The sequence below is a fragment of the Oncorhynchus mykiss genome, chromosome 10 (genome assembly GCF_057628025.1).
Source record: "Oncorhynchus mykiss isolate SJ-2025 chromosome 10, ASM5762802v1, whole genome shotgun sequence".
Taxonomy (NCBI): Eukaryota; Metazoa; Chordata; class Actinopteri; order Salmoniformes; family Salmonidae; genus Oncorhynchus; species Oncorhynchus mykiss.
In genome coordinates this window covers 14,542,713-14,556,755 of record NC_143031.1, presented here as the reverse complement: position 1 = coordinate 14,556,755, position 14,043 = coordinate 14,542,713, and the positions used below count along the sequence as shown (strand labels likewise).

General features: G+C 46.7%; 1 protein-coding gene across 27 annotated transcripts in view; it reads right to left on the bottom strand.

The window, feature by feature from the left end:
* Positions 1-14,043, bottom strand: part of LOC110533377 (rap guanine nucleotide exchange factor 6) — a 164,185-nt gene that overhangs the window by 43,676 nt on the left and 106,466 nt on the right. For all 27 annotated transcript variants that reach the window (XM_036989732.2, XM_036989735.2, XM_036989734.2 and 24 more), the window contains 6 exons: positions 13,694-13,858; positions 13,064-13,171; positions 12,557-12,760; positions 12,277-12,385; positions 11,778-12,021; positions 6,492-6,652 (listed from right to left, as the gene is read on the bottom strand). In XM_036989732.2, the coding sequence (XP_036845627.2) occupies positions 6,492-6,652; positions 11,778-12,021; positions 12,277-12,385; positions 12,557-12,760; positions 13,064-13,171; positions 13,694-13,858 (991 nt within the window). The remainder of the gene's footprint in view (positions 1-6,491; positions 6,653-11,777; positions 12,022-12,276; positions 12,386-12,556; positions 12,761-13,063; positions 13,172-13,693; positions 13,859-14,043) is intronic.

The window sequence follows — 14,043 nt, the reverse complement described above, 5'->3', positions numbered from 1 at the left end:
GGAGTCTTATATCTCCCTCTCTAAATTTCAGCATCAGCTGTCAGAGCAGCTTACCGGTCACAGTACCTGTACACAGCTAATCTGTCTGTAAATGGCACACCCAACTACCTCATCCCCATATTGTTACTTACCCTCCTGCGCCCCAGTATCTCTTTTTTTATATTTTGTTATTTCACCTTTATTTAACCAGGTAGGCTAATTGAGAACAAGTTTGCAACTGCGACCTGGCCAAGATAAAATGTAGCAATTCGACACATACAACAACCCAGAGTTACACATGGAATAAACAAAACATACAGTCAATAATACAGTAGAACAAAAGAAAACAAAAAGTATATATACAGTGAGTGCAAATGAGGTAAGTTAAGGAAATAAATAGGCCATGGTGGCGAAGTAATTACAATATAACAATTAAACACTGGAATGGTAGATCGGCAGAAGATGAATGTGCAGGTAGAGATACTGAGGTGCAAAGGATCAAAATAAATAAATAAATAAATAAATACCAGTATGGGGATGAGGTAGGTAGATAGATGGGCTGTTTACAGATGGGCTAAGTACAGGTGCAGTGATCTGTAAACTGCTCTGACAGCTGGTACTTAAAGCTAGTGAGGGAGATGTGAGTCTCCAGCTTCAGAGATTTTTGCAATTTTTTCCAGTCATGGGCAGCAGAGAACTGGAAGGAAAGACGACCAAAGGAGGAATTGGCTTTGGGGGTGACCAGTGAGATATACCTGCTGGAGCGCGTGCTACGGGTGGGTGCTGCTATGGTGACCAGTGAGCTGAGATAAGGCGGGGCTTTACCTAGCAGAGACTTGTAGATAACCTGTAGCCAGTGGGTTTGGCGACGTGTATGAAGCGAGGGCCAACCAACGAGAGCGTACAGGTCGCAATGGTGGGTAGTGTATGGGGCTTTGGTGACAAAACGAATGGCACTGTGATAGACTGCATCCAGTTTGTTGAGTGGAGTGTGAGGCTATTTTATAGATGACATCACCGAAGTCGAGGATCGGTAGGACGGTCAGTTTTACGAGGGTATGTTTGGCAGCATGAGTGAAGGATGATTTGTTGCGATATAGGAAGCCGATTCTAGATTTAATTTAGGATTGGAGATGCTTAATGTGAGTCTGGAAGGAGAGTTTACAGTCTAACCAGACACCCGGGTGTTTGTAGTTGTCCACGTATTCTAAGTCAGAGCCGTCCAGAGTAGGGATGCTGGACGGGCGAGCAGGTGCGGGCAGCGATCGATTGAAAAGCATGCATTTAGTTTTACTTGCGTTTAAAAGCAGTTGGAGGCCACGGAAGGAGAGTTGTATGGCATTGAAGCTCGTCTGGAGGTTAGTTAACAGTGTCCAAGGAGGGGCCAGAAGTATACAGAATGGTGTCGTCTGCGTAGAGGTGGATCAGAGAATCACCAGCAGCAAGAGCAACATCATTGATGTATACAGAAAAGAGAGTCGGCCCGAGAATTGAACCCTGTGGCACACCCATAGAGACTGTCAGAGGTCCAGACAACAGGCCCTCCGATTTGACACACTGAACTCTATCAGAGAAGTAGTTGGTAAACCAGGTGAGGCAATCATTTGAGAAACCAAGGCTGTCGAGTCTGCCAATAAGAATGTTGTGACTGACAGAGTCGAAAGCCTTGGCTAGGTCGATGAATACGGCTGCACAGTAATGTCTCTTATCGATGGCGGTTATGATGTCATTTAGAACCTTGAGTGTGGCGGAGGTGCACCCATGACCAGCTCTGAAACCAGATTGCATAGCAGAGAAGGTATGGTGGGATTCGAAAAGGTCAGTAATCTGTTTGTTAACTTGGCTTTCAAACACCTTAGAAAGACAGGGTAGGATAGATATAGGTCTGTAGCAGTTTGGGTCTCGAGTGTCACCCCCTTTGAAGAGGGGGATAACCGCGGCAGCTTTCCAATCTTTGGGAATCTCAGACGATACGAAAGAGAGGTTGAACAGGCTAGTAATAGGGGTTGCAACAATTTTGGCAGATCATTTTAGAAAGAGAGGGTCCAGATTGTCTAGCCCAGCTGATTTGTAGGAGTCCAGATTTTGCAGCTCTTTCAGAACATCGGCTATCTGGATTTGGGTAAAGGAGAAATGGTGGGGGCTTTGGCGGGTTGCTGTGGAAGGTGCCGGGCAGTTGACCGATGTGGAAAGCATGGCCAGCCGTAGAGAAATGCTTATTGAAATTCTCAATTATAGCGCATTTATCGGTGGTGACAATGTTTCCTAGCCTCAGAGCAGTGGGCAGCTAGGAGGAGGTGCTCTTATTCTCCATGGACTTTAGTGTCCCAGAACTTTTTTGAGTTTGTGCTACAGGATGCAAATTTCTGTTTGAAAAAGCTTGCCTTAGCTTTTCTAACTGCCTGTGTATATTTGTTCCTAACTTCCCTGAAAATGTGCATATCACGGGGGCTATTCGATGCTAATGCAGAACGCCACAGGATGTTTTTGTGCTGGTCAAGGGCAGACAGGTCTGGCGTGAACCAAGGACTATATCTATTCCTAGTTCAACATTTTTTGAGAGGGACATGCTTATTTAAGATGGTGAGGAAGGCATTTTTAAAGAATAGCCAGGCATCATCTACTGACGGGATGAGGTCAAAGTCATTCCAGGATACCCCGGCCAGGTCAATTAGAAAGGCCTGCTCGCAGAAGTGTTTCAGGGAGCGTTTGACAGTGATGAGGGGTGGTCGTTTGGTCGCAGACCCATTACGGATGCAGGCAATGAGGCAGTGATCGCTGAGATCTTGATTGAAAACAGCAGAGGTGTATTTGGATGACATCTATGAGGTTGCCCGTGTTTACTGATTTGGGGTTGTACCTGGTAGGTTCATTGATAATTTGTGTGAGATTGAGGGCATCAAGCTTAGTTTGTAGGATGGCCGGGGTGTTAAGCATGTCCCAGTTTAGGTCACCTAGTAGCACGAGCTCAGAAGATAGATGGGGGGCAATCAGTTCACATAAAGTATCGAGGACACAGCTGGGGGCAGAGGGAGGTCTGTAGCAAGCGGCAACAGTGAGAGACTTGTTTCTGGAAAGGTGCATTTTTAGAAGTAGAAGCTCAAATTGTTTGGATACAGACTTAGAAAGTAATACAGAACTCTGCAGGTTATCTTTGCAGTAAATTGCAACACTGCAACCTTTGGCAGTTCTATCTTGGCGGAAAACGTTATAGCTAGCAATGGAGATTTCAGGGTTTTTGGTGGTTTTCCTAAGCCAGGATTCAGACACAGCTAAGACATCTAGGTTGGCAGAGTGTGCTAAAGCAGTGAGTAAAACAAACTTAGGGAGTAGGCTTCTAATGTTAACATGCATGAAACCAAGGCTTTTACGTTTACAGAAGTCAACAAATGAGAGCAGCTGGGGGGTGGGAGTGGAGCTAGGCACTGCATCCTTCCTGTTTGGCCCTGTCCGGGGGTGTCATCGGATGGGGCCACAGTGTCTCCTGACCCCTCCTGTCTCAGACTCCAGTATTTATGCTGCAGTAGTTTATGTGTCGGGGGGCTAGGGTCAGTTTGTTATATCTGGAGTACTTCTCCTGTCCTATCCGGTGTCCTGTGTGAATTTAAGTATGCTCTCTCTCTTTCTTTCTTTCTCTCTCTGAGGACCTGAGCCCTAGGACCATGCCTCAGGACTACCTGACATGATGACTCCTTGCTGTCCCCAGTCCACCTGGCCGTGCTGCTGCTCCAGATTCAACTGTTCTGCCTGTGATTATTATTATTTGACCATGCTGGTCATTTATGAACATTTGAACATCTTGGCCATGTTCTGTTATAATCTCCACCTGGCACAGCCAGAAGAGGACTGGCCACCTCACATAGCCTGGTTCCTCTCTAGGTTTCTTCCTAGGTTTTGGCCTTTCTAGGGCGTTTTTCCTAGCCACCGAGCTTCTACACCTGCATCGCTTGCTGTTTGGGGTTTTAGGCTGGGTTTCTGTACAGCACTTTGAGATATCAGCTGATGTACGAAGGGCTATATAAATACATTTCATTTGATTTTGATTTGCAGGACCTGGATTAACCTCCACATCACCAGAGGAACAGAGGAGAAGTAGGATAAGGGTACGGCTAAAGACTACGAACTGGCCGTCTAGCACGTTCAGAACAGAGAGTAAAAGGAGCAGGTTTCTGGGCACGATAGCATAGATTCAAGGCATAGTGTACAGACAAAGGTAAGGTAGGATGTGAGTACATTGGAGGTAAACCTAGGCATTGAGTAATGAAGAGAGAGATCTAGTCTCTAGAGATGTTTAAATCAGGTGATGTCATCGCATATGTAGGAGGCGGAACAACATGGTTGGTTAAGGCATATTGAGCAGGGCTAGAGGCTCTACAGTGAAATAAGACGGTAATCACTAACCAGGACAGTAATGGACAAGGCATATTGATATTAGAGAGAGGCATGCGTAGCCAAGTGAACATATCTCTACTTGCACATCATCATCTGCACATCGATCACTCCAGTATTAATGCTAAATAGTAATTATTTTCGCCTCTATGGCCTATTTATTACCTTACCTCCCTACTCTTCTACATTTGCAAACACTGTACATAGATGTTTCTAGTGTATTATTGACTGTACGTTTGTTTATGTGTAACTGTGTTGTTGTTTTTGTCTCACTGCTATGCTTTATCTTGTTCTCAACTGGCCTACTTGTTCTCAACTGGCCTACAGGGTTAAATAAAGGTGAAATTCATTTAAATAAATTTAATCAATTGAAAGTGGCATTAATAAAGTGACTAGTTATCCATTTGTTAAAGTGGCCAATGATTTCAAGTCTATGTAGGCAGCTGCATCTGTGTTAGTGATGGCTATTTAACAGTCTGATGGCCTTGAGATTGAAAAATAGCTTCAGTCTCTCGGTCCCAGCGTTGATGCACCTGTACTGACCTCGCCTTCTGGATGATAGCGGGGTGAACAGGCAGTGGCTCGGGTGGTTGTTGTCCTTGATGATCTTTTTGGCCTTCCGTGACATTGGATGCTGTAGGTGTCCTGGAGGGCAGGTAGTTTGCCCCTGGTGATGCGTTGTGCAGAACGCAACACCCTCTGGAGAGCCCTGCGATTGAGGGTGGTACAGTTGCCGTACGAGTAGGTGATACAGCCCAACAGGATGCTCTCGATTACGCATCTGTAAATGTTTGTGAGGGTTTTGGGTGACAAGCCACATTTCTTCAGCCTCCTGAGGTTGAAGAGGCACTTTTGCGCCTTCACCACACTGTCTGTGTCGGTGGACCATTTCAGTTTGTCCGTGATGTGTACGCCGAGGAACTTGAAACTTTCAACCTTCTCCACTACTGTCCCGTCGATGTGGATAGGGGGCTGCTCCCTCTGCTGTTTCCTGAAGTCCAAAATCATCTCCTTTGTTTAGTTGACATTGAGTGAGAGGTTGTTTTCCTGATTTCACACTCAGAGTGCCCTCACCTCCTCCCTGTAGGCTGTCTCGTTGTTGTTGGCAATCAAGGCTACTACTGTTGTGTCGTCTGCAAACTTGAAGATCGAGTTGTAGGCCTGCATGGCCATGCAGTCAAGGGTGAACAGGGAGTACAGGAGGGGGCTGAGCATGCACCCTTGTGGGGCCCCAGTGCTGAGGATCAGCGAAGTGGGGATGTTGTTTCCTACCTTCACCACCTGGGGGCGGCCCGTCAGGAAGTCCAGGACCCAATCGAGGGGGGGGCAGGAGGGGGAAGGAGGATGAGGAGGAAGAAGATCAGTGGGGAGCAGGAGGAGAAGGATGAGGGGGGAGGAGGAGAAGGAGAATGAGGAGGAAGGGGAGGGGGAGAAGAGGGGGCAGTGATGTATTGGGGCTGCAGACTGGAGAGTGGGCCCTCTGGCCGCTTTGAATTGCAAATGGTCGAAGAGCATAAATCAAAACCATACTCTCCCCTCCACTCTACCCCCTCTCCCTGGGGAGGCCGCTTAGTTAATTCATGAATTATGGGGTCTGAAATCTGTCCGGAACAAAACTGACTATATTTGTTCAGGGTTTAATCCCTTTCATATGGCTCTAAATTCTATTTAATGTCAAAGCTCTTGAAATGGAAAGGCTTGAGAGACACAGAGAGGAGAAGCAGACCACCTGTGTGTGTATGAAGGGCTCATATGATTCATTCTGTGTTTAACTGAGTTTCTCCACTGGCCAAGCAGGAAGCACTTTCTATCTGTGAGAAGTGTTATTCCATGAGTAATGACTGCTGTATTCCCACCGCACAACTCCAGTTTTATGCCTATATAAACCAGTCTGAAGAGGACATACACTTCAAAAATGAACAAGATGAACACTTATGTAAAGTGTGCCGATGTTCAATTGTTAATTGACTCAGTGTAGTTGTGAGCAGTAGTCACTACCCAAACCATGATCACAAGGCATATTGGAGATGGTCTGGTGAACATGACAGTGGTGACATACTGCCCATCGGACTGCCCTGGTAGTGATGAGTGCTTCTGTGTGTGTGTGTGTGTGTGTCTCTCACCTGCTGTGTTGGAGAAGTCCAGCACACTGGTGGCTGGCTGTAGCAGATCAGGACTGCTGGATGACATGCTGCTGCCAGGGATGGGCATGATGGCCACGCTGTGCCTACACTGCTTAGTGCCCACGATGCTGTCATCCTGAGACTGGCCCACGCCGCCATCACTGTGGCAGAGAGAGAGGGGTTTAGACTGGGTAACACTCATGATGAGGGTATGGATTAAGGAACTCCTGGCACCAGAGCCTAATATGGATCTGCCTGAACCTATTTAATCTCATTGCATGTGTGGGGCTACCGAGTTGCGGCGCGGTCTAAGGCACCGCGTCTCAGTGCTTGAAGCGTCACTACAGACACCCTGGTTCGAATCCAGGCTGTATCACAGCCAGAAGAGGACTGGCCACCCCTCATAGCCTGGTTCCTCTCTAGGTTTCTTCCTAGGTTCTGGCCTTTTGAGGGAGTTTTTCCTAGCCACCGTGCTTCTACATCTGCATTGCTTGCTGTTTGGGGTTTTAGGCTGGGTTTCTGTACAGCACTTTGTGACATCGGTTGATGTAAAATGGGCTTTGTAAATGAAGTTGATTGAATACCCCAACCCACTGAAGCCGCAAGGCATGAGGTAGGGAGAATGGTTTTGGAGACCCAAGGGTGTGGCAGAGGAACTGAATGGGTGGGAGAGGGCGTCAGGCTTCCCATTTTTAGACCCTGGGTGGTAGGAAATGGTGAAGTTGAATATTGTAAAAACTGTATGAATCTTATAAAAATGATTATTGTAAAAGCCAACCTGCCTGGAGTTAAAGAGCCTGGCTGTACTGAGATATTCCACATTTTTATGGTCGGTCCAAACCAAAAATGTCTGTTCTGCTCCTTCCATCCAGTCTTCATTCTTCCAGCTCAATCTTGACCGCCAGAAGTTCTCGGTTGCCTACGTCATAGTTCATTTCTGCCGGATTGAGACGATGGGACAGGAAGGCACAAGGATGGAGCTTTTGGTCCTGGGAAGATCGCTGGGACAGGATGACCCCCACCCCACTCCAACATCAGAAGCATCAACCTCTACCACATATTGATGACACGGGTCCAGATGTACGAGGATGGGTGCTGTGGTGAACCGATGCTTCAGGTCCACAAAGGCTCTGTCAGCAGTGGAGACCATGTGAACAGTACTTTGGGAGAGTTGAGTGCAGAGAGGGGAGCCGCCAGGGTGCTGTAGCCCCAAATGAAACAGCGTTTGAAGTTAACGAACTACAGGAAACTTTGTAACTGCACCCTGGACGTAGGTTGAGGCCAATCTACCACTGCTTTCACCTTTTCAGGATCCACTTGGACATTTCCATCAGTGATAACATATCCCAGAAAGGAGATTGTAGAGCGGTGGAACTCAGACTTCTCAGCTTTCACAAACAACTGGTTCTCAAGGAGGCGCTGAAGGACTTGTCTGACATGGAGAACGTGTTCTTGGGAAGACCAGAAAAAAAACAGGATGTTGTCAAGGTAGACAAACTCAAAATGATTTAGCATGTCCTGGAGCACATCGTTTATCAGTGCCTGGAAGACAGCGGGGGCGTCCCTGTACTGTCTTCACCACTGTTTACTAAACTAAGCATGTGTCACAGATGACACACTATACCCTATGGGCCCTGGTCAAAAGTAGTACGCTAGATGGGGAGTAGGGTGTCATTTGGTAGAGCGAAGAGGACATTTTCCATCTCATCAGCAGCCTATTGAGACGACAGCATAAAGCCATGCATCAGAAGTGACTGACGTCTTAAATCATACTGACTTAACTACCCGGATGGTAGGATGATGTAGTGTTATTGTGTCTACCTGAAGGGTTTGGGTGGTAGGATACTGTCGTGTTATTGTGTCTACCTGAAGGGTTTGGGTGGTAGGATACTGTAGTGTTATTGTGTCTACCTGAAGGGTTTGGGTGGTAGGATGCTGTAGTGTTATTGTGTCTACCTGAAGGGTTTGGGTGGTAGGATACTGTCGTGTTATTGTGTCTACCTGAAGGGTTTGGGTGGTAGGATGCTGTAGTGTTATTGTGTCTACCTGAAGGGTTTGGGTGGTAGGATACTGTAGTGTTATTGTGTCTACCTGAAGGGTTTGGGTGGTAGGATGCTGTAGTGTTATTGTGTCTACCTGAAGGGTTTGGGTGGTAGGATACTGTAGTGTTATTGTGTCTACCTGAAGGGTTTGGGTGGTAGGATGCTGTAGTGTTATTGTGTCTACCTGAAGGGTTTGGGTGGTAGGATACTGTAGTGTTATTGTGTCTACCTGAAGGGTTTGGGTGGTAGGATGCTGTAGTGTTATTGTGTCTACCTGAAGGGTTTGGGTGGTAGGATACCGTCGTGTTATTGTGTCTACCTGAAGGGTTTGGGTGGTAGGATACTGTCGCGTTATTGTGTCTACCTGAAGGGTTTGGGTGGTAGGATACTGTCGTGTTATTGTGTCTACCTGAAGGGTTTGGGTGGTAGGATACTGTCGCGTTATTGTGTCTACCTGAAGGGTTTGGGTGGTAGGATGCTGTAGTGTTATTGTGTCTACCTGAAGGGTTTGGGTGGTAGGATACTGTCGTGTTATTGTGTCTACCTGAAGGGTTTGGGTGGTAGGATACTGTCGTGTTATTGTGTCTACCTGAAGGGTTTGGGTGGTAGGATACTGTTGTGTTATTGTGTCTACCTGAAGGGTTTGGGTGGTAGGATACTGTCGTGTTATTGTGTCTACCTGAAGGGTTTGGGTGGTAGGATACTGTCGTGTTATTGTGTCTACCTGAAGGGTTTGGGTGGTAGGATGCTGTAGTGTTATTGTGTCTACCTGAAGGGTTTGGGTGGTAGGATACTGTAGTGTTATTGTGTCTACCTGAAGGGTTTGGGTGGTAGGATGCTGTAGTGTTATTGTGTCTACCTGAAGGGTTTGGGTGGTAGGATACTGTAGTGTTATTGTGTCTACCTGAAGGGTTTGGGTGGTAGGATACTGTCGTGTTATTGGGTCTACCTGAAGGGTTTGGGTGGTAGGATACTGTCGTGTTATTGTGTCTACCTGAAGGGTTTGGGTGGTAGGATACTGTCGCGTTATTGTGTCTACCTGAAGGGTTTGGGTGGTAGGATGCTGTAGTGTTATTGTGTCTACCTGAAGGGTTTGGGTGGTAGGATACTGTCGTGTTATTGTGTCTACCTGAAGGGTTTGGGTGGTAGGATACTGTCGTGTTATTGTGTCTACCTGAAGGGTTTGGGTGGTAGGATACTGTTGTGTTATTGTGTCTACCTGAAGGGTTTGGGTGGTAGGATACTGTCGTGTTATTGTGTCTACCTGAAGGGTTTGGGTGGTAGGATACTGTCGTGTTATTGTGTCTACCTGAAGGGTTTGGGTGGTAGGATGCTGTAGTGTTATTGTGTCTACCTGAAGGGTTTGGGTGGTAGGATACTGTAGTGTTATTGTGTCTACCTGAAGGGTTTGGGTGGTAGGATGCTGTAGTGTTATTGTGTCTACCTGAAGGGTTTGGGTGGTAGGATACTGTCGTGTTATTGTGTCTACCTGAAGGGTTTGGGTGGTAGGATACTGTAGTGTTATTGTGTCTACCTGAAGGGTTTGGGTGGTAGGATGCTGTAGTGTTATTGTGTCTACCTGAAGGGTTTGGGTGGTAGGATACTGTCGTGTTATTGTGTCTACCTGAAGGGTTTGGGTGGTAGGATGCTGTAGTGTTATTGTGTCTACCTGAAGGGTTTGGGTGGTAGGATACTGTAGTGTTATTGTGTCTACCTGAAGGGTTTGGGTGGTAGGATGCTGTAGTGTTATTGTGTCTACCTGAAGGGTTTGGGTGGTAGGATACTGTAGTGTTATTGTGTCTACCTGAAGGGTTTGGGTGGTAGGATGCTGTAGTGTTATTGTGTCTACCTGAAGGGTTTGGGTGGTAGGATACTGTAGTGTTATTGTGTCTACCTGAAGGGTTTGGGTGGTAGGATGCTGTAGTGTTATTGTGTCTACCTGAAGGGTTTGGGTGGTAGGATACCGTCGTGTTATTGTGTCTACCTGAAGGGTTTGGGTGGTAGGATACTGTCGCGTTATTGTGTCTACCTGAAGGGTTTGGGTGGTAGGATACTGTCGTGTTATTGTGTCTACCTGAAGGGTTTGGGTGGTAGGATACTGTCGCGTTATTGTGTCTACCTGAAGGGTTTGGGTGGTAGGATGCTGTAGTGTTATTGTGTCTACCTGAAGGGTTTGGGTGGTAGGATACTGTCGTGTTATTGTGTCTACCTGAAGGGTTTGGGTGGTAGGATACTGTCGTGTTATTGTGTCTACCTGAAGGGTTTGGGTGGTAGGATACTGTTGTGTTATTGTGTCTACCTGAAGGGTTTGGGTGGTAGGATACTGTCGTGTTATTGTGTCTACCTGAAGGGTTTGGGTGGTAGGATACTGTCGTGTTATTGTGTCTACCTGAAGGGTTTGGGTGGTAGGATGCTGTAGTGTTATTGTGTCTACCTGAAGGGTTTGGGTGGTAGGATACTGTAGTGTTATTGTGTCTACCTGAAGGGTTTGGGTGGTAGGATGCTGTAGTGTTATTGTGTCTACCTGAAGGGTTTGGGTGGTAGGATACTGTAGTGTTATTGTGTCTACCTGAAGGGTTTGGGTGGTAGGATACTGTCGTGTTATTGGGTCTACCTGAAGGGTTTGGGTGGTAGGATACTGTCGTGTTATTGTGTCTACCTGAAGGGTTTGGGTGGTAGGATACTGTCGCGTTATTGTGTCTACCTGAAGGGTTTGGGTGGTAGGATGCTGTAGTGTTATTGTGTCTACCTGAAGGGTTTGGGTGGTAGGATACTGTCGTGTTATTGTGTCTACCTGAAGGGTTTGGGTGGTAGGATACTGTCGTGTTATTGTGTCTACCTGAAGGGTTTGGGTGGTAGGATACTGTTGTGTTATTGTGTCTACCTGAAGGGTTTGGGTGGTAGGATACTGTCGTGTTATTGTGTCTACCTGAAGGGTTTGGGTGGTAGGATACTGTCGTGTTATTGTGTCTACCTGAAGGGTTTGGGTGGTAGGATGCTGTAGTGTTATTGTGTCTACCTGAAGGGTTTGGGTGGTAGGATACTGTAGTGTTATTGTGTCTACCTGAAGGGTTTGGGTGGTAGGATGCTGTAGTGTTATTGTGTCTACCTGAAGGGTTTGGGTGGTAGGATACTGTAGTGTTATTGTGTCTACCTGAAGGGTTTGGGTGGTAGGATACTGTCGTGTTATTGGGTCTACCTGAAGGGTTTGGGTGGTAGGATGCTGTAGTGTTATTGTGTCTACCTGAAAGGCTTGGGTGGTAGAATGCTGAAGCGGGTCTTCTCCAGCATCTTCCTGATCTTGTTCCGTCCTCCAGACACTGTGTTGGCCTTCATCTTCTTGGTGGCCTTATGGTCTGTGGGGAACTCCATGTCTCCGGGCAGGTCTGGGATGGAGAAGCGGTTACCCTTCTTCTCCTGGATCTTGGGGATGTGGGGACCCCTGTTCATCTTCTCGTGTACGATCCGGCTCAGCAGCTCTTTGAACACTTGGGATAGGAGAGGAGGGATAGAAGGTCAACAGAACTAGTGGACCAAACACAGGACTAGACCCAGGTACAGACCCAGGCAGACCCAGGACTAGACCCAGGTGCAGACCCAGGACTAGACCCAGGTACAGACCCAGGCAACCAAACACAGGACTAGACCCAGGTACAGATTACTGTTGACATCGGTCATTTTAATTTCCCGACATCGTTAAATGAAATAATCCTATCTTTGGTAAGAGGACAGATTGTACGAACCGAAGATGTTGGTCTTGACTGTGAGGGAGAGGTGTGTGTTGTTCCTCAGGAAGTCCATAGCTTTGACGTAGGAGATGTTCTCAAAGTTCTGACCATTGATCTCCATAATCTCAAGGAGGAAAACAGATAGTTTTGAGTCAACTGCACATGTTATTGAGCTAACCACAAAGGGCATCTGAACAGCAAGCTAAACAGCATGAAACGCATGGAATAAAAACATGGACTTTAAAAAGCAAAAGCAACACAGGAAATAAAAGGCAATAGTAAGAACTTCTCTTACCTGGTCTCCTCGTTTGAGTCCTGCCTCGGCGGCCTTGCTGCTCTCCTCCACCGACTCCACGAAGATGCCGAAGCCCCTCTCGCTGCCGCCATGCAGGCTGAAGTAGAGCGGGGACTCCCTGGAAGGTTTCTGCAGGGTGATCTGCCTCCACTTGGCCTTGGCTGCACACGCTATGTTCAGCAGCCTCAGGTGACCCTTCATTTTCTCCAGGAACAGATCAGGTTTCAACAACCACTCACTCAACTGACCTGGCTAACATATCTGATAATACATGTTCAACCACACAGTTGTTACACCCACAGACAGAGGATCACATGTTTGTCTGACCACAGAGTAATGAGACTTTAGATTAGTGAACGTCTTGAGGTTAAAGTACATTATGTTGCGTACAGGATGCGCTCAAAATGGCACCCTAATCATTAAGTATTGCACTATATACAGTAGGGAATAGGGTACCATTTGGGACAAACATTTAGTATAGACACAATATAGGAAAGGTGTTCTTACTGTGGTTTCCAGCAGCTTTTCAAATTCTTCCAGGAACTGCGTCATGGCCGGGTCACCTTCAAAGTCGTTGAAATGATTGTTCACCCATAACAGCACTATCCGTGTCACCTGCACAGGGAAACACGTGAAAGCATATTCAAAAACCTCCAAAAGAGGATCCTGTACATTTCCCCCGCAAAAATCAGCAAGCTTCAATCATCCAACATTCAACTGAGGCTGAGGCTAAAGATATCACAAAGGGTGAGATCACAAAAATATCTGTCTTTGAACTGCAAGGGTCCGGAAATGCCAGGTCTGAAAATATAACTGTAGTATTGTTCTAATCTAAGGAAAGGTAATCTTGGCCACAATGTTGAAACCACAGCACAGACAGAGCTACAAACAGCAACTCTCTCTGAGGAGATGGGCCTCTTGATGAGGAAGAATGATTAAATGCCAAATGACATTGCCATCAGACTATGACAGGACAATAATAATCTTATGTTAAATCAGTTAAGAGTATGTCCACTGGACAAATCCCCCTTCTACCCAAGACCGCTGACATAGCACAAGTTGTATTGATTACTGTGTAGTACACCCATGCTTCACACAAAGAATCAGGTACACACAAACACACAGTACAGTACACACCGTGTCTCTGAGGCTGTCAACTTTGAACCACTCAAGCAGCTTCTTGCCAACCTCCATGGGGCTGGAGAGGAAGGTGCGGTAGGTGAGGAGGAAGTCTTCAATGTAGGTGGGGTCCACCACTGACGGCTCCTCCACCAGGTGCATGATCAGACGCTGTGGGGTGCCCTGAGAGGATAGACAAACAGACAATCAATCATGGCTGCATTACAACTGTCAATTCATTTTAATACAACTTTATTAGTCCCGAGGGGCAATAAAGACAGCCTTATCACCAAGGAGACCAAAATCATTTTGGACAACTGTATTTAGAAAAATGACAAAATAAAACATTTAATTGGGCAAAAGGATGG